The 18872-nt window shown below is 46.4% G+C and overlaps 1 protein-coding gene across 1 annotated transcript in view; it reads left to right on the top strand.

The window, feature by feature from the left end:
- The first annotated feature begins 911 nt into the window (after positions 1-911).
- Positions 912-18872, top strand: part of SVOP (SV2 related protein) — a 52311-nt gene continuing 34350 nt past the window's right edge. Inside the window, exons 1-5 of the mRNA XM_058531091.1 lie at positions 912-1098; positions 3934-4019; positions 5389-5487; positions 8839-8910; positions 18013-18137. Of these exons, the coding sequence (XP_058387074.1) occupies positions 912-1098; positions 3934-4019; positions 5389-5487; positions 8839-8910; positions 18013-18137 (569 nt within the window). The remainder of the gene's footprint in view (positions 1099-3933; positions 4020-5388; positions 5488-8838; positions 8911-18012; positions 18138-18872) is intronic.

Raw genomic sequence — 18872 nt, forward strand, 5'->3', positions numbered from 1 at the left:
CAAATGGAGCAAAGTGCCAAGGGAGAGGAACGCAGAGCAGGTGTAAGGGTAAGTGGCAGAAGAGCCTCAGGGCTGGGAGTAACTTGGAGAAGAGGAGGCTATGGAGTGTGTGTCCCATCTACGGGGGCACACTGCCCAGATCTAGCCTCACTGTTCCCTTAGAGAAATGTGGGCCCCAGATGGAATGTGTCCCTTTTTAAGAGACATCAGGAATCTGGTTTTTAATGTGAATTCTTCCAATTTTGGGGGGCCAGCCCACTGGCATAGCGGTTAAGCGCGTGCACTCCGCTGTAGCAGCCCGGGGTTCACAGGTTCGGATCAGGGGCGCGCACTGACGCACTGCTTGTCAGGCCATGCTGTGGCGGTGTCCCATATAAAGTAGAGGAAGATGGGCATGGATGTTAGTCCAGGGGCCAATCTTGCTCAGCAAAAAAGAGAGGGATTGGCATCGGATGTTAGCTCAGGGCTAATCTTCCTCACACACACACACACACACAAAAACTAAAAAAAACTTTGGCATCCACTAAAAAAAATACTGTGTGGGCAACATTTTGTGGGCATAATGTAACCCTTAGGTGATCAAATTGTTACTTCTGTTACAGAGAGGTGAGTCTAAATTCTGAAACACACATTCTTCCAAATAGTATTCAGGTCTAGAACAAAGATATCCTCATTTACATAGCCTGCCATGTGAAATAGGGTTCCCCTGGATTTGTGCAGCGTCCAACCTGTACAACTGTGTGTAGCAGCCCTAATACATAACTCTTGAAGTTGTCACCCCCTACAGTCCAACTCAATAGAAATGCCAACCCCCTACCTATTTAACTCTCCAGACCACAAGAAAAAGCCTTTCACCTGTCTCGGGTGCAATAGCTGTGCAGCAAGGCCATCGAGGGGGAGTTCTAGCCATCATGACCAGATTTGCTCTGTCCTCTAGGGTGGTGAAATTCCGTCGCACGGGCGAGAGTGCAAGGTCAGAGGATGACACGGCTTCGGGAGAGCATGAGGTCCAGATTGAAGGCGTCCGCGCGGGCCTAGAGGCTGTTGAGCTGGACGATGGGGCAGCTGTGCCCAAGGAGTTTGCCAATCCCACTGACGGTGAGGGGGCCCTGCAGTTGGAGCATTAGCCTGGGCCACAGTCAGGGGCTCTGAGGTGTCAGGGTTGCCTCCCCAGGTGGTGCTCTCAGAGGGATGTCGTGAAGGGGCAGGTAGGAGGGCCCAGAGGGCCTAGGGGTGACACTGGAAGTGTGGGCTGGACCTACGTGGCTTACTTCAATAGGCAAGGTAACATCACAATCCCTGCCAGTCAGCTTCATTGCATAGCATTTGACTGAGGATGGGAGCAACAATGATGATGGTGATGATGATAATGATAGTGATGGTGATGGTGATGGTGATGGCAGTGATGATGGTGATGGTGATTATGATGGTGATAATGATGATGATGGTGATGATGATGATGGTGATGGTGATGGTGGTGATGATGGTGATGATGATGACGGTGATGATGATGATGGTGATGATGGTGATGATGATGGTGGTGATGATGATGATGATGGTGGTGATGATGATGATGATGAAGATGGTGATGGTGATGATGGTGATAGTGATGATGATGGTGATGGTGATGATGATGATGGTGATGGTGATGATGGTGGTGATGGTGATAGTGATGATGATGGTGGTGATGGTGATAGTGTAATGATGGCAGTGGTGATGATGGTGGTGAAGACAATGGTGATGATAATGATGATGACGGTGATGATGGTGGTGATGATGATAATCGTGATGAGGGTGTTGGTGATAATGATGGCGATGGTGGTGACAGTGATGACGATAGTGTAATGATGGTGATGGTGATGATGGTGGTGGTGGTGATGATGACAATAGTGAAGGGAGCCGCTGACATTGGCTGAGAATTTACTCTGTGCCAGGCAGTGTCCTAAGCACTTTACTCGTATTACCCATTTAATCCTCACAACAGTTCCAATTGGAACTCTTACAATCATCTTCCCCATTTTGCAGAAGAGGAAACTGAAGCACAGAAAGGTTAAGTATCTTGCCCAGGGCCACACAGCTAGAAATTAGCCAAGCTGGATTTACACTCAGGCAATCTGACCTCAGAGCCCACATTCTTTTTTTTGTTTCTTTTGAGGCAGATTGGCCCTGAGCTAATATCTGTTGCCAATCTTCCTCTTTTTTTTCTTTTTTCTCCCCAAAGCCCCAGTACATAGTTGTATATCCTAGTTGTAGGTCCTTCTAGCTCCTCTATGTGGGACGCTGCCTCAGCATGGCTTGATGAGCCGTGAGTAGGTCCGGTCCAGGATCCAAACCCACGAATCCTGGGCCGCTGAAGCAGAATGTGCGAACTTAACCACTATGCCACTGGGCCGGCCCCCAGAGCCCACATTCTTAGCCATGACCTTGTATTGCCTCTGAGCAGAGCTCGTCAGACAAGAGACATGAGGCAGTGCTGTGGGACCTGGTCTCAGTCTCCCCTCGCCACGTGATGCTGATGGATGAAAACATTCCGTGCATCCCTGAACGGCTCCAGACTCCCAACATGAGAGAGGATTCATGACTTGAACTCAGGGTCTGTTGTTGGCAGATCTAAGGAGGCGATGACTGGAGGGATGCGAGGCGGTGGTTAGAGCAGTGGCTTTACTCTCAGGCTGATCTGGGCTCAACGCCCAGACCGACAGAGTGCCGGCTATGTGACACTGGGCAAGTCCATGTCCTCGTCTGTAAAATGGGGCTAGGACTGGGCCTTAACTAACAGTTGTGACAGGGACAAAATGAGATGGTACACATCAAGCTCTTAGTGCAGTGCCTGGCACATGGTGAGCACTCAATGAAACCACCATTGTACTATTATTACTATTCTTATTATCAATGCTGTTATAGGGTTCATTCTGCTTTCTCCTCAATATTTTTGCTGGAAGAAACCAGAGCTTGCTGGTGTGATAAACACCAGCTCACACTTCTGGAGAAAATTCTGATTGACATAAGAGACCCGTGATTGAAATTCCAAAGAGAAGACAACTCCCGTCGGGGGCTGATGAGATCCTCAGAAGCAGCCTACAGAAGGGCCACCCAGCCTGCTCCTTCAGTATTTTTATTTTTTATTTAACTTTTTATTTTGGAATCGTTTTAGAAGTACAGAAAATTTGCAAAAGTAGTACAGGGAGTTCCCATATACCCTTCATGCAGCTTCCCCTAATGTTAATATCTTACCTAACCACGGTACATTTGTCAAAACTAAGAAATGAACACTGGTGCAATACTATTTACTAAATCCCAGACTTTATTCAGATTTTACCAGTTTTTCCAGCAGTGCTGTTACAGGAACCAATCCACCATACCACACTGTATTTAGTCTTTTAGTATTTTTCAAAACACTTAATAGCTTGTAAATTAGATCCTTTTTTTTTCTGAGCATACAAATAACACGTGTTCATTTGGAAAGCATTCAGACACTACAGAAATGTACAAAGTAGGAAAGTGAGTCCTGTCCCCTAAGATGACCCTGTGGCCACTTAATCTTACTTCTCCTGGTCCATCTTGTTTTGTTTTAAAAAATTAATTAATAATATACTATATGCATCTTTCTATATCTGCACATTCTTTACAGTTGAGCTATATTTCATGATGTGGATATATAAAAATTTATATATAATATATAAAATTTATTTAACCAATTTCCTGTTGCTAGACATTCTGGGTTTCCCAGTTTTCTTTTTGTAAACAGTGTTGCAGTGGTCTTTATAGCAAGATATCTCTTCACACTTGCTGGAGTGTGTTTCTAGGCTACGTTCTAGAAGCAGAATGTGCTGCCTTTAATGATCTTGGCTGGGGACCTCCCAGACACCCCCACACTAGGACTACTCCAAGATGCGCTGATTCCTTCCTACCTTCCCCCTTTCTCCTTCCCAGATACTTTCATGGTGGAAGATGCGGTGGAAGCCATTGGGTTTGGAAAATTTCAATGGAAGCTGTCTGTTCTCACCGGCTTGGCTTGGGCAAGTATTTCTGGGGGCAGGGATCTCGCATTCAGTCTCCAAGGAACCCCCATCATGCTGCTCAACGGGGTTTCCATGGTCTACAAGGAAGGACACAGTTCCTTCCACATAGAGTCTTTGGTTGAATCAACAAAGTTGATGTTGGGTGACCCTGGTGATAATGAAGGTCTGTGCTGGGGGGAGTTGGGTGTGGTTGTCAATTGCCCTCAAGCAGAAGTTGAATCTTCTGGCTAATTAAGTGGTTCTCAACTCTCTGGGGCTCAGGGCTACTATGAGATTGTGATGTCATCTCTGGAGCTCTCCTAGACAAACATGCACAGATAAAAATGTGTCTTCTGGGGCCGGCCCAGTGGCGCAAGCGGTTAAGTGCGCGTGCTCTGCTGCGGCGGCCCGGGGTTTTCCTGTTCGGATCCCAGGTGCGCACCGACGTTTTGCTTGTCAAGCCATGCTGTGGCGGTGTCCCATATAAAGTAGAGGAAGATGGGCACGGATGTTAGCTCAGGGCCAGTCTTCCTCAGGAAAAAAAAGAGGAGGATTGGGAGATGTTAGCTCAGGGCCAATCTTCCTCATACACACACACACACAAAGTGTCTTCTGCTTCAAGAGGCTCATGATCTCTTGCTAAAATTTCCTAATCTACCTACAGCAAATAACATACATAGACTTTCAATACAACTGAAATGGATTTTTGTGAATAGTGTGAGGTGGTGACCTTACTACGTATTTTTCCAAATAGATAGTCAATTTCCCCACATCATTTTCCCCACGAATTTGAAAGGCCGCCTATATCATCCATCACATTCCCATGGCCACAAGGGTCTCCTTCTGGGATCTCATTTCTGTCTCGTTGTTCTGTCCGTCTAGTCCCATAAAGGTACTGCGATGTTTGATTACTGGAGCTTCTAGTATGTTTTAATATATTAAAAGGTCAATATTCCAACAATTCTACATGAACAATGACCTATAAACCAAAGACAAACTCTAATTGAGTAAAGAGAAAAGATCATTGCCTCTTGACCTCCATAAAAATGTTTTTCTCAGATCTTAGAAATATGATGTTTTCCCACGTCCTTCATGGAGTGCCCCTATTTTTTTAAACATGGAAACACACACACACACACACACACACACACACACACACACACACACACAAAGAATGTAAATGCCTATTTGTCAATTCCTGCCTGGTACCATACTGTTGTAACTACTGGAGCATTCGGTGTGTTTTGATGTGTGGTGGGGTGCCCGGCAGGCGGGAGAAGAGGGGGTTTCCACATGCTCTCTCTGGGGTCGTAGACTTGGCGAGGGCCCAACCGTCCCCAGCACCGGGCAGCATCCTGGCCTCACGATGTTTGCTTTCTCCCTGCAGATGGCCGATGCCATGGAAATGATGATCCTGAGCATCCTCGCGCCACAGCTGCACTGCGAGTGGCGCCTTCCCAGCTGGCAGGTTGCGTTGCTGACCTCGGTAGGCAGCCCGGCAGCTCTTTCCTGTTGTGTACAGTTCTGGTCCCCTGGGGTGTTCTGTGGGGTGTCCCCCTCCTCCTGCTGCTGCCAAGGGCTCAGCAGAAAAGATTTAAGCCCCAGATGAAAACTCTGTGACCCCCGCTTTCTTCGCCCCCCCTCCCCACCCCACATATCCTGGCAGGTTTGCAGCCAGCTCTACTCCATCCGGCGGTCCAGCTACCTGGGGGGCCCAGACATCCTGCTCAGTTGCTGAGAAGTTGGAACCCACCTGGCCATGTCACTTAAACCTTATAAGCCTCACTTTTCTTGATGGCACAAAGGAGATGCCAATTCCTCCTACATGAGGGTGATTTGAGGACTGGAAACAACATAATGCCTGACCCAGAGTAGATGTTCAATAAACAGTAGGGAGCTGCTGCTCCCTGAATTAGGACTTGAAGGAGAGTCAGGCAGAACCCTCAATTTTTGTTAGAGGGAGTTCAGCTGCAACCTTCTAAATGAGAAGAGAATGGCCAGGCTGGATAAGAGACTAATAATAATGATCTTCACAAAAGCTATTGTCAATTAGCTTTTATGCAACGTATGCATAGTATACGTTGTGCTCTTTAATCCTCACAACCCTATGAGGTAGGTACTATTATTAGCTAAGGAAAATGAAGCACAGAGAGGTGCTTCACGAAAGGTCACACAGCCTAGCTAGTGGCAGTCATTGCTAACTAGGAACACCTCCCGAAATGCTGTTTTTCTGTGGATAACTGGTCTGGGATGGTCTGAGTGCCTTCAGCAACCAGGCCTGGTCTGGTGTTAGCAAAATGTCGTGCAGCTCCATGGGAGGAGTTTCACAGGCACATACACCTGTGTGTATGTGGTTTAGTCACCTCGTAGATGTGTGGCCTTGGGTGAGGCACTTTATGGCTCTATTTCATCACCAGCAAAACGGGGGTGGTAATGCCTGTTTTTCTGGCTGTGGACAACAGGATGCGTACAGTGCCCAGCACACGGTAGGGGTGAGTAAACAGCACTTCTTTATTCTATTCCTCATCCTCACCGGTACCCCCTAAAGAATAACCACGGGTCTGTGTTTTTGCAATGCCCGGCCTTTCTGGTCTCTTGTCATTGGTTCAAGACAGCCACCATTAATTGGGCACTCATTCACTCATTGCGTGCCAGGCCCTGTGCTAAGAGTTTTGCATACATTACCTCTTTAACCCTCTCAACCCTGTGAAAGAGGTGCTATTATTACTTCCATTTCTACAGATGAGAAATCAAGGTTCAGAGAGGTTCAATGACTCACCCAAGCTCACACAGCCTGTAAGAGGCAGAGGCAGAATGGAAATTGAGGTCTGCAGACTCAGAGCCCCTGCTCCCAGCCTCTGGCCTGGCCTCCTTCCTTAGGGTATCAGTTCTGAACTGGTGGAACAGGTAAAGCCATGAAGTTCCGTGGCCAAGTTTGCTGTAGAAAAGTTAGACCACTGCAGGAGTTGCTTTAACTACATAACGTCCATATAGAGGATAAGACAGACGGTCATTATTGTCACAGGAAATCCTGTGCGAGATTACCGTAATTACCATGAGAGATTACCGTAATTACTGTGATATAGCACTAGTGCTCCGATGTACCTAAATCTCTCCCTTAGCAGGAGAGAGAATGGGGAAAATGCGTGTTTGGGGAGATGATTAACTGTCTCAGGATGCAAGGATATCACTTAGCACATGACTAAGGCAACATCTTACCCCAAGACAGTAATCTTCAACACTTGTTCTGGGTAATCTAGAAAAGAATTCTGCAAGCCCCAGGTTTTAAAATTGACATTAAATGTTTTTAAATTGTAGGTTGCAGATTACATAATTTCCAGTGTATTGAAATATAAAAAATTTAAATAAAATTTCATATTGCTTTTTAAAATATGTCCAGTGGAAATGAAATACTTGTCTGATACCTACCAACCTCTGTTTAAAATAACATGAATAAGCCCTTCAGAAGAATTTGAAAATTTTGCACTATCTTGTTTTCATCTTGAACTGGTATTTCCATTCCATTTCTCCATAAACTTTTATCTAAATGTAATGTTCTCCTATGCTTGGAAGTATTTCATTCATCACCCCATCATAATTTTCTGGGACTAAGTAGATAAATTTTAAATTATTGTTTTTCATTTCCTGAGATAAGTCTGTCAGTATTAAAAATTTTCTCCTGCACCAAGTTATCATTATAATTTTTAGTATTACTCTATAGATCAAAACAACAACATACAATTAATTTTGGTAAGTAATTGTTAAACATAAGTAAATTTTATCAGAATGGACCCTTAATGAGTGGTATGAAGTGGTTCCCAATTATGTCATGTATTCTTGAATGATTATTCATCGCCAAAATGAGTCAGGGTTCAGCATTAATTCTATTCACCTTTTTTCATTTTTACTGAATGGATGTGACTATGAAAAGCTTTGTTCACATATAAAAAGTTTTAGGGGAACTGAAGCAGTTTTGTTATAATTCAACAAACTAACACCTCTTGATTTTTTCAACAACTTCCAAGTTACCCACCAAAGTGCACACAGCAGTCGCTTGTGGAAAATTATTTTTAGTGATCTAATTGCTGACAGCTTGATTAGGCTCTCCTTCAATTTGGTTAAAAATAATAAAAAGGAATTGGAAACGAGATGACTTGCAAAAAGATGTGTAACTGTCATTGGTGTCCCTTTTGAAGGACATCATCCTGGAGGGCTTAACCTCAAAGCAATGCACTGTGAGGTGCACTGGTAGACAGGGGTAGAGAAGTGAGGGAGAGCTGGTCGAGAAAGGGAGAGTGGGGCAGCGAACAGGTGAGACCCCTAACCTGTTCTCGGGAAAGAGTCCACAGGGAAGTTGAGGGTTAATGAATGCCTTCTCTTCCTAATAGCTTATAGTTTGCATCTCAACCCCCTGTCTCCTGTTTCTCATATCCTTCCAACTCTACCTTGCAACCTTTGATATTTTCTTAGCAATAGGGCAAGACTTTTCTTTGATATGGTGAGAAATTGGTAAAAGGCAACTCTGTAGTCAGACTGCCTGATTCCAGCCCAGGCTGCCCCACTTACACCTGTGTCACCTGGCCAAGTCACCTCCCCTCTCTGAGTCTCAGTTTCCTCATCTGTAAAATTGGGATACTCATAGCATCCACCCCACAGGATGGTTGTGAAGCTTAAACAGTAACATGAAGCACTTAGGATCGTGTTTGCAACTTAGGATCTCAGCGAATGCTGGCTTGTTATTATTACAAGGATGTGACACCACAGGTTCAATCTGTGGGTCCCTTTCTCTGAGATGCTCTAGGTCACTGTCTAACAGGAACTGTCTTTCTGCCCACAGGTGGTCTTTGTCGGCATGATGTCCAGCTCCACCCTCTGGGGAAACATCTCAGACCAGTACGGCAGGAAAACAGTAAGGCGACCTCCCCTAAGCACATGTCCCCTGGGCTGTCTCCATGATGACATTCACAAGTAGCAAAACAAGTGCTGCGTGAGCACTTGGGAGGCCTGATGAGGAGCTGGATTGACAAGCAGGGGGAAGACATTGCTCTGAGGCCACTATGGACTCTTGAAATCCCACATTCCCATTGGGGCCCAAGCATGTGCATATCTGAGTGTAGAAGATGCTGGGGTGCCCACCCTTGTCCCCTTGACACTCATCATTCCCTTACACGAGGTTGGGGGCAGTCCACTGGTGGTAGAGAAAGACATCAGCTTTCTTGCCCTGCAGTGGATCGTCTTTTAATCCAGCAGGACTGAGGTCCAGGGCCCAACGTGGGGACCTGCTCATTAAGGCACTGTGGATTGCCTGCCTTCTCTACCCCTCCTGGGATCACCACCTAAATAAACCATTTGTACTAGAATCTTTGTCTCAGGTCTGCTTTGGGGGAAGCCCAGCCTAAGATATGACGTGAAATGGATTTGCAAACAAGAAGGGAACTTACAGGACTGGAATTGCATTGAGGTCTTCCTGTTTTATTTGTTTGTTATCTCATGGCTTGGACAGTCCCCTTTGTATTTTATGTTGCTCTTGCTTCACCGGGCTGCACTTGGACTCTTTGATCCTTTCAGTGTGTGAAGCTACAGTCCTCTAAACTATGAACTTGGGCCTTATGGGAGAAAAGAGCTGTATAGATCCGGGCAAGTTTCACCTGGCTGCGTGCCTGGCTCAGGAAGATCTGCCGCTCCAGCAGCACACATTCGGAGCTATGGCACTCCCTGACGGCTTTGCTGTTCTCTTTCGTGGACTCTCCTCATCAGCCTGCAGTTTCTCCAGAGGCAGGGGGGTGTCATGCTTATGTGCTTGGGCTCTGAAGTCAGGTGGACCTGAGTTCAGTCCCAGATCTGCCACTCCTGGCTGTGTGACCTTGGGCAAGTGAATTGACCTCTCTGAGCGTCAATTTCCTCATAATATAAAGAAGAAAATAACATTGGAGGGTTCGACATTGGAGAATCTCCAATGGAGGGTTACTCAAGGTCATGGGTGTGAATGGCTTTGTACGATGCCACGTGCATCATAGGCACAGGACACACGTGAGCTGCCATTGCAATGATGGCGTTTCTAACAAGTTCCCAGGTGATGCGGATGCTTCTGGTCTGGGGACCACACTTTGAGAACTATTGGCTTAGACTAATAAACATATACTCTTGGAGCTAGGAGTGGGGTGGATATCTAAACAAACTTAGAATCCCGTTAGGAGGGAAGAAGGGAGATAGGGAGGCTGGGTAGGGAACAGGAGAGGTCCACCACAACCAGTAAGCCACGGACTGAAAACGAAACAGTGCCTTGTATGGCAGGCACTATACCAGGCATGATCCGTGCATTAGCTCACCCAGCCGCCATCAAAACCATCGAAGTAGGTACTATTATTACTCTGATTTCACAGAAGAGAAAACTGAGGCACAGAGAGCGGGCAGCTTGCCCCAGGCCACCCAGAGCCAGGTCTCACTCTTTCTAAGTCTAGACCCGTCTTAACCATGATACCCAGTGGCTTGAATCTGTAGATGCTCGATAAATAAATATATGTTGGCTCGATAAATGAAGGAATGTTTGAACAGTGCTGGGCAGGAAGTAGACTCCAGCTACTGTGACTGGACAGGAAACACGTGGGCCAGGACACCTGGGAGACGTTGACTAATAAAACTGCCAAGAAGAGGCTGTGGCAGGGCCAGAGGAGGCAAGGTTGGGAAACTGACTGCAGCCACCAAGGCCCAGAGGGTCTTGGTTGGGTTTAGTGGTTGCAGAGGTCAGATGGAAAGGCCTCTCCAGGCCTCGCAAGGAAAACAGAAGGTGTTTCTTCCTTCCTGTGAGCCGGAGAGGGGATTACTCTCGTCCTCAGGGGGCCCCTCTCTGGGCTCTGCCCCCATCCACCTCCCACCCACTTCCTGTTTCTGGAGGCTGTGAGTCACTGCTGTAGCGATTTTCTGGTTGGAAGAAAGATTTTCTCGTGGGCGAGATTTTCTGGCCTGGAGCAAGAGTCTGAGAGAGGGAGGAAGTACGGATGAAAGGAAGGAAGGAAGGAAGGATGGAAGGAAGGGAGGAATGAAGGAAGGAAAAAGGGAAGGAGGGAGGGAGGAGGAAGGAGAAGCACCTTTTAAAATAAAACAGAGCCATTTCTTGTGGAGCTGGCAGCAGTTAAAGGAACTGTAAGCCTGTGGCTGTCTGAGGCTGACCTAACAGTAATCTTCAGGCCTTTAAAATAATCAAAGGAAAAAGCTCTTCTAAGGTCTTACTTAACATGGCTTCTTCCTGAGCAGACTGGGCGTGGGGGTGGACAACTTGTTTCACTGTTTCTGGCTGAAAACATTTTTTTTTTTTGGTAAGGAAGATTAGCCCTGAGCTAACATCTGTTGCCAATCCTCCTCGTTTTACTGAGGGAGACTGGCCCTGGGCTAACATCCGTGCCCATCTTCCTCTACTTTATGTGGGATGCCTGCCACAGCATGGCTTGATAGCAGTGCATAGGTCCACACCCAGGATCCAAACCCACGAACCTTGAGCCGCTGAAGCAGAGTGCACAAACTTAACCACTACGGCACCGGGCCGGCCCTAAAAATATTTTTTATGTCCTTGTTCTTGAGGCAAACATGCACAAAAAATGCAGGAACCCACAATGAGGAACTTGACTATGCCCCAAATTATCCAACTGCTGAACCATGAAGCCATGAGGAATACAGGGGGAGATGGAGGGAAAATACCTTAATTTGGGGCCTGGATCTGCCACTGGGTGGCTAACGCAAGTGATCCCCCCTCTTGGGCCTCTGTTTTCTTACTTATATCAGAGCAGGTTGGATTACATATTAGCTGCCATCTATTGAGTTCCCAAAACTAAAAGGCAAGTGGGATTTTGTCCCTTGTGTCTGGTCTTATCATTTAGTAGGGGATGTCAGGCACAGGGATTTGAGGAGTCAGAAGGCTCACTGGGACAGTGCTGTGATTGATTAGTGATGTCTGCCATGGGTGTGGGACAGGAGGGTGGCCAGGCGCATTTAGTAAACTGCACGAGGGGAGGGGCTGTGCCTGTTTTGTGCACTGAGGCGGACCCGGAGCCTGACACAGCACCTGCCTTATAGCAGGCACTCAATAATAGTTCTTGAGTGATGGAGCTGGGTGGATGAGAATCAGAATCTCCTTGTTTCCACTTTCTGCCGCTCTCTCGTCCTCTCTGGATGAGCCACTGACTCATGTTCTTTGTTTACCTAGAAAGTCCACAAAGGTCATTAGCTTAGGATCCTGACTTTCCTTGGAAGAGTGTGTTTATTCTGCCACGGATGTCAGTAGTTCCCACGGTGTTCCCAGGAGGTAGCCCTGTAGAATATTAGATGTCTTCCTGGTTATAACGGGCCTCAGAAGAGAAAGCTATAGCTTGGATGTTAAAAAGATTCATAGATAGGTTTTCAGTCATGCCATATACTGAATCTTGTGAATTCTAAACACATTTTGGCACCTTCTAGAACCGTAGTTCTCAGGGGAGTGGAGGTGGACAGATTTTGCCTCCCCCTTTCCAGGGGCCACTCAGCAATGTCTGGAGATATTTTTGGTTCTCACAACTCAGGGAAGGGGTGCTACTGGCATCCAGTGGGTACTGGTCAGAGATTCTGCTCCATGACCCAAAGTCCACAGCACAGTCCACACCACGGAGAACTGCCAGGTCCAAAATGTGAATGGTGCCGAGGCTGAGGGACCAGGCTCCGGAGTGAATGTGCAGACGATGCCAAGTTGCCATATTGTGAGGAGTTCCTTCTTCTTCGTCTTAGCACGTCACCTGGGAGCCCTCCAGCCTCATTCCAGTATTTACCTAAAGGGCTCATTTGGACAAATGAAATATTAACATAATGTCATTGTGAAAAGCATGGGCTCTGAGGCCAGACTGCTCGGGTTCAAATCCCAGCTCCTCCACTGATCGGCTGCGTGACCTTGGGCGAGTTACTCAACCTCTCTGTGCCTCAGTTTCCTCGTCTGTATATGGGATAATAATAGTCTCTCTTGTTGGGCTGTTATGAGGAGTAAATGAGCCCTTGTACAGAAAGCTCCTGGCACAGAGGAAGCTTTTCAGAAATGTCGATTTTTATTCCTAACATTTGCCAAACCCATGGTGCCAATAAATGGCAATGCCAGTATGAAAATGTGGTGTGTCTGGCTCCAGAGTCCACATCCTTCACGCTGACCTTGGCTGCTGGGGAACATAACTGAATTATCTGCCAGAATTCAGTTGATTAGTAGGACATTCATCCATCCCAAATAGATGAAGCTTGGGGGCTGCCTATAGAATGTTCTAGCTCTCTAGCCCACCTTGCTAAATTCCACAGCTGGTGTGACCGGAGAGCGAGGAGAGAAAGTGCCCACAGATTGCAGAGCCTCCTCGTCCCAGCATGGAATTCTGGCCCGACCGCAGGGAGGATGGATCAGGCTCTAAATATAAAGCTTCCCCAGAACTCCTCCAGGAGCAGCGGGCGAGCTGGGCGGCCGGCAAGCTTTGCAAGCATGGAGAATCTCCTCTTAGCTCCTTGATCTGCCTCGGCCCAGCTGGGAGGTTTCTGTGAGGGTATCCACTGCCTAACTTTGCGGGGGAACTACATATGGGGTTAGGACTCAGTGGGCCACTTTGATTCCTACAGAAGTTTCTACAGCCTGGGAACTTGTGGCAGCCACAGAAAGGAAGGGCATCTGTGGGTGTGTGGGCCTTGTAGGGGTGGAAATGCACATTGGGATATTGGGTTCATATCCCAGTGCCCCCCTGTGGAGCGAGGTAACCTTGGGCAAGTTGCTTCCCCTCTCTGAGCCTCAGTTTCCCCATCTGCACAATAGAGTTGATAACAGTAGGAGCTCATAGGGCTGTTGGAAGATTTAATAAGAAAATGTATGTTATGCACTCAGAACAGTATTTACTGTTGCATGGCTAGCCCGCAGTCCATGGTAACTGTTATCGGTTGGAACTCAAGGAAAAGAAATTTCAGAAGATGGTCTGGTCACTATCAGGTTCAATGGCTACAGGCCCATGTTGTCTCTAAGGAGGCAAAGGAGGTGGCTGGCAGGCATTAGGCCTCTCATTTCAATATTTTGAAGATCCTGGGTCTCCTTGCCCTGTGACTGTTTTCCTTGTACTTGAGCTTGATTGGAGAATTCCAAGGGGTTGAGTCAGCCAGCCCCGAGGGTGACCGAGTGAGCCTCGTGGTGATGATGCTGGCCTGCTCCTCTTGGGGTTGCAGGCCCGGCACCCAAGAGGCAGCAAGACTTTCAGCTTCTCGGAGCAAGAGCTTACCAGGCTACAGGTTGCAAACTGGTGAGCCATGAGCCAAATGTGGCCCACGGATGTGTCTTATTTATCCCACACAATGCTTTACAGGATTTTAAATCAGTTGGCTCCATTTCAAAAATGACGTATTTTGCATAAAAATGAAAAGTTATGGTTGTTTTTTTTTTTTTAACTGAGTTATCTGGCAGCCTGGGATCCACTTTCTGTGATGGTAAATTCTGGCTACAGCTGAGTAGAGGCTGACAAGGGCAAATCCTCTTCCATTCAGCCAGGCCCACCTGACCTTGCTGCATTACACCTGCCTTGTGGTAATGGGGAGCCATCAAAGGCCCTAGAGGAGGGGAGTGGCTCATTCAAAGTACAGCATTTGGGGTTGGAAATCCTGGCTCCAGTTCTGCCTTAGCTGATCCTAAACAAATCACTCATCTACTTTGACCCTCACTGTGCTGATTTATAAAGTGGAAATGAAAATAACTTCATTCCACAGGCCGCTATGGGGAGCCGGTGTAACGATGTGACAGCGATTTAAAAACGCAAATGAAAGCTCCATGAAGTCAGAGACTTTGGCTGTCGTGTTGCCTGCTGTAGCCCAGGACAAAGCCGGGTGCCTAGCAAACAGCAGGCATTCAATACATGCATAGTGAATGGGTGAATGAAGGAATAATATATATTAGTACTTCAACTGCCAGGCACACAACTGGTGCTCAATACATGCGGAGTGAACAAATGAGTGAATGAATGAATGATATATATCAGTGCCTGTAGTGCTGGGCACACAGAAGATGTTCAATACAAGTACATTGAATGAAAGAATGAAAATATATGTGAGTACTCTAATGTCTGGCATACAGCAGGCACTCAATACATGCTTATTGTTGAATGAGCAAATTAATGAATGTATAATGTCTGCATCTATCTCTAGAGCCTGGCATACAGGGGATGCTCAATAGATAAATATGGAAGGAAAGAAGGAAGGAAAGGAAGGAGGGAGGGGCTAACAATCTTACAGGCAGAACAGATGTTAGGCAGAATGACCAGCGTAGCTAATGAGAAGCCCAGAGGACATTTCTGCAGAGTCCCCGAGCAGTGCTTGGATGGGGCTTGCTGGCAGTGTCCACGCCTTTGCAATAGCCATGACAGTACTTACAAATGATTGCTGAGTCCTCATGTTCAGGGCAGCTGGAATGCCCTGGCATCAGCGGGCAAATGCAGAGCCAGCTGCGATCTGCTGTGACCCAACAGGACAGGTCAGCATGCCTGCTTTTGCCGCCCGGCATGCAGTCACCCGGTGACCTCACTGGGCTAACACAGCTCTCAGGCAGCCCCTCGAGGGAGGCTTAGCTCCTCTGCCCCAGCCTGGGCGCCCTCTCCTCTCCCCTCTCCTTTCCTCCTGCCCTGTTGCCTTCTTTGCTTTTATTTTCTCTGCTGCTAACAATGTCCTGTTTCTGATTCAAGACTCCTTGGGTTCCAAGGAAGAAAATCTCTACGAAGTTAGCTTAAGCCAAAAGAAAGGAATTAAGTATATGTGTGGCAGGTACCAATTTCATAGTTATAGGTTTGGGGCTGCAGAAATGTTGCTTGATTATTATTGCAATAGATCCAGATTTTCCTAGACTTGAAAAATTCCTGTGTCTTATTCTCTTGTATACTTAATATCTTTCTTTATATCGACTTTTTTTTTTTTTAACTTTCAATGCATGGTTTTGGAAAAGGAAACTTTATAGACAATCTTAAATGAGATATCAGTAACAATTGCCCTTAGTAGGAAATGTCTGCAAAAATAAATACAATGAAAACAGTACAATGTTATCAAATTCTAGCTGGTTATGGTTACCCACTGCCCTCTCTGTTAAAAAGAGAGATTAACAGGTGTTTTAAAAAGGTGTTAGAGGCCAGCCCCGTGGCCTAGTGGTTAAGTTCAGTGCACTCCACTTTGGTGACCCGGGTTCAGTTCCTGGGCGTGGACCTACACTCCTCAGGGGCCAAGCTGTGGCAGCAACCCATATACAAAATAGAGGAAGATTGGCACAAATGTTAGCTCAGGGCCAATCTTCCTCAGGAAAATAAAAAAAGGGTGTTAAAGACCGACTAGCACCACATGGATACTTTCTCTTGGACATAATCAGAAGAAAGAAGATCCAAATGAAAAATAAATAACTTTCTTGCAATGTGATGCAAAGTTATTTAAAATGTTCTCTGTACCACCTAAAATCATTTTCCAAAAGATCCAACATCATCTGGTAGACCTCCGAATTTCCTCTCTAGTCCTTTTAATTCAGTTTAAGATTTTAGAGCTAAAATCATATGCTTCACACTTTTCCCATGAAATGGCCCCAGGGGGGCTGGAGAGTGAACTCAGGCCTGGAGATCTGGCTGGGTTGCTGCAGAGAGAGGTGCCCGGACCTCATGTTGCAGTCTGAAATTCACCTAAAATTGGCGTTCTATTCCATAATACGTCTGGGGTTGGTTGTGATTATGTTCCCCCTTAATTTTTCTCTTTTCCTGGGGAAGATTAGCCCTGAGCTAATATCTGTGCCAATCTTCCTCCACTTTATATGTGGGTCGCTGCCACAGCATGCCTGACAAGTGGTGTGCTGCTAACGATGTCCTGTTTCTGATTCAAGACTGGGATCTGAACCGATGAACTCGGGCCACCAAAGCACAGCACGCTGAACTTAACCACTATGCTTGGGGCCTGCCCTCCCCTTAATTTTTTCTCAATCTCTAAGGGTAATTAACAGTCCAAGAATATGCACCATGATTGTCTTGCCAGCACTGCATCCCACGGTGGTTCTCAACCCCCTCAAATACAATGTCCCCTTTGTTTAAAAAAAAAGTTACAAAAATTTTTAATAATGCCCCTCATTACCCAGAAATAATTTTAAAGATAAAATAACCTAGCCACTCATGTAATTTAAAAAGGGAATCAATTCTAACGCCCTAACTATGATATGGGGAATTTTAAAAGGAGGTAATTCATAAAACAAGATTTATTTTCAGTATGCAAATATTCACACACAACTCTGCCTAAATAAAAAAGGAAGTAGTTAATATTTGCCCCGATTATAAACAAGTTTGGATTTAACGGAATATTTGTGATATTTTTTCTATATATTTGACATTTTGAAATAAGGTTCAGTCAGTCTATTCACAGATCCACACAGAAGCCCTGGGAATGCAGATGGATATTGAAGCTCCCTCAGTGACTCAAACACCACACGCAGCGTTGCCATTGGCAACATGGTTTTCTGAAATGATGAACAATTTTGTAAAGTTCTAGATAAAACAAAGTACAGTTTTCTTTTGATTTACCTGGAAGTTGCATTCCTGAAAAATTAAGTGTATATTTAAACTATACCCCTCCCAAATCCATTTATATGTCAAGTCAGGTGCAAGTCTAGGTGCAGATAATCATAAACCGAGTTTTCAGCTGCATGACAGTCGAGTTGGAGGTTCAGTTCGAGATGGTGCAGGACGCAGAACAAGCCTTTATTGGGTCTCATGCATTGTGGGTCACCTAACACCTCTGGGCTCTGTCTATTAGATGCCAATCATTGGGACAACCAAGACTGCCCTGCAGTTTTCCCGCACACCCCCCCCCCAGGGTTGGCACCACCCATACAGAGAACCCCTGGGATCCCCTTGGCTGTGTGGGTTAGCCTTGAATGTGACCTTATGGGTGACTTCACACAAGTGCAGGGGCCATGTGACCGGGCGGTGCTGAGAAGCCTGTGACCTGGCATCTTCCTTCTCTGCAGGGGCTGAAGATCAGCGTGCTCTGGACTCTCTACTACGGCGTCCTCAGTGCTTTTGCGCCCGTGTACAGCTGGATCCTGGTGCTCCGGGGCCTGGTGGGCTTTGGGATCGGAGGGGTCCCCCAGTCGTAAGTAAATCCCCAGCTCTGGTCATCCAGCCAGGCAGCCAGTCAACTGTGTTCATGGCCTCAGAGGGATGCAAAGATGGTTACGCCAGGGCTTCTGGTATCAAGGAGCTAGGAGGTAGCCAGGGAATAGCATCGTTATCAGTGTTGTAATGATGAACAACAGCAAAAGCAACACAAGAGCTGGAAAATCGTAAATGTGAAATAAAAATAATAGATCTAGCGTTGATGGAACATTTCCCTTTGACACATCATAGCATCCCCAGGAGGTATGTGTTATCAAATTATTGCAATTCTCCAATGAGACTCAGTGGGTGACGTCATTTGCCCGAGTCACTCAGTGTGTAGGTGGAACTAAGAACCCGAGTTTGTCTGCCTACAACATCTGTGCTCTTACCCACCGTGCATGCTGCCTCTCACCCACTTCTAACCTGAGCACAAGGGGAGCGGATGGGGCTGGCCTGCCGTATGCGAGTTGGGGGTTACTTTGTTGTTGCTATTGGTAGGGTACTGAGAGAAGTCGGAGTTGTAGGAAGATGTCAGTCTCTCCTGGGAGACTGGTGAATCGTAAGGCAGAGATTGGCAGATGATGACTTTACTTGCCTCTTAGTGAACACTAAATATTGTTCTAAACAATTAACCCCGATTATTTTATTTAGTCCCCAAAATTTCCCAATGAGGTAAATTCTATTATTAACCCCATTTTACAGATAGAGAAACTGAGGCACAGAGAGGTAA

The sequence above is a fragment of the Diceros bicornis genome, chromosome 35, assembly GCF_020826845.1.
Source record: "Diceros bicornis minor isolate mBicDic1 chromosome 35, mDicBic1.mat.cur, whole genome shotgun sequence".
NCBI lineage: Eukaryota > Metazoa > Chordata > Mammalia > Perissodactyla > Rhinocerotidae > Diceros > Diceros bicornis.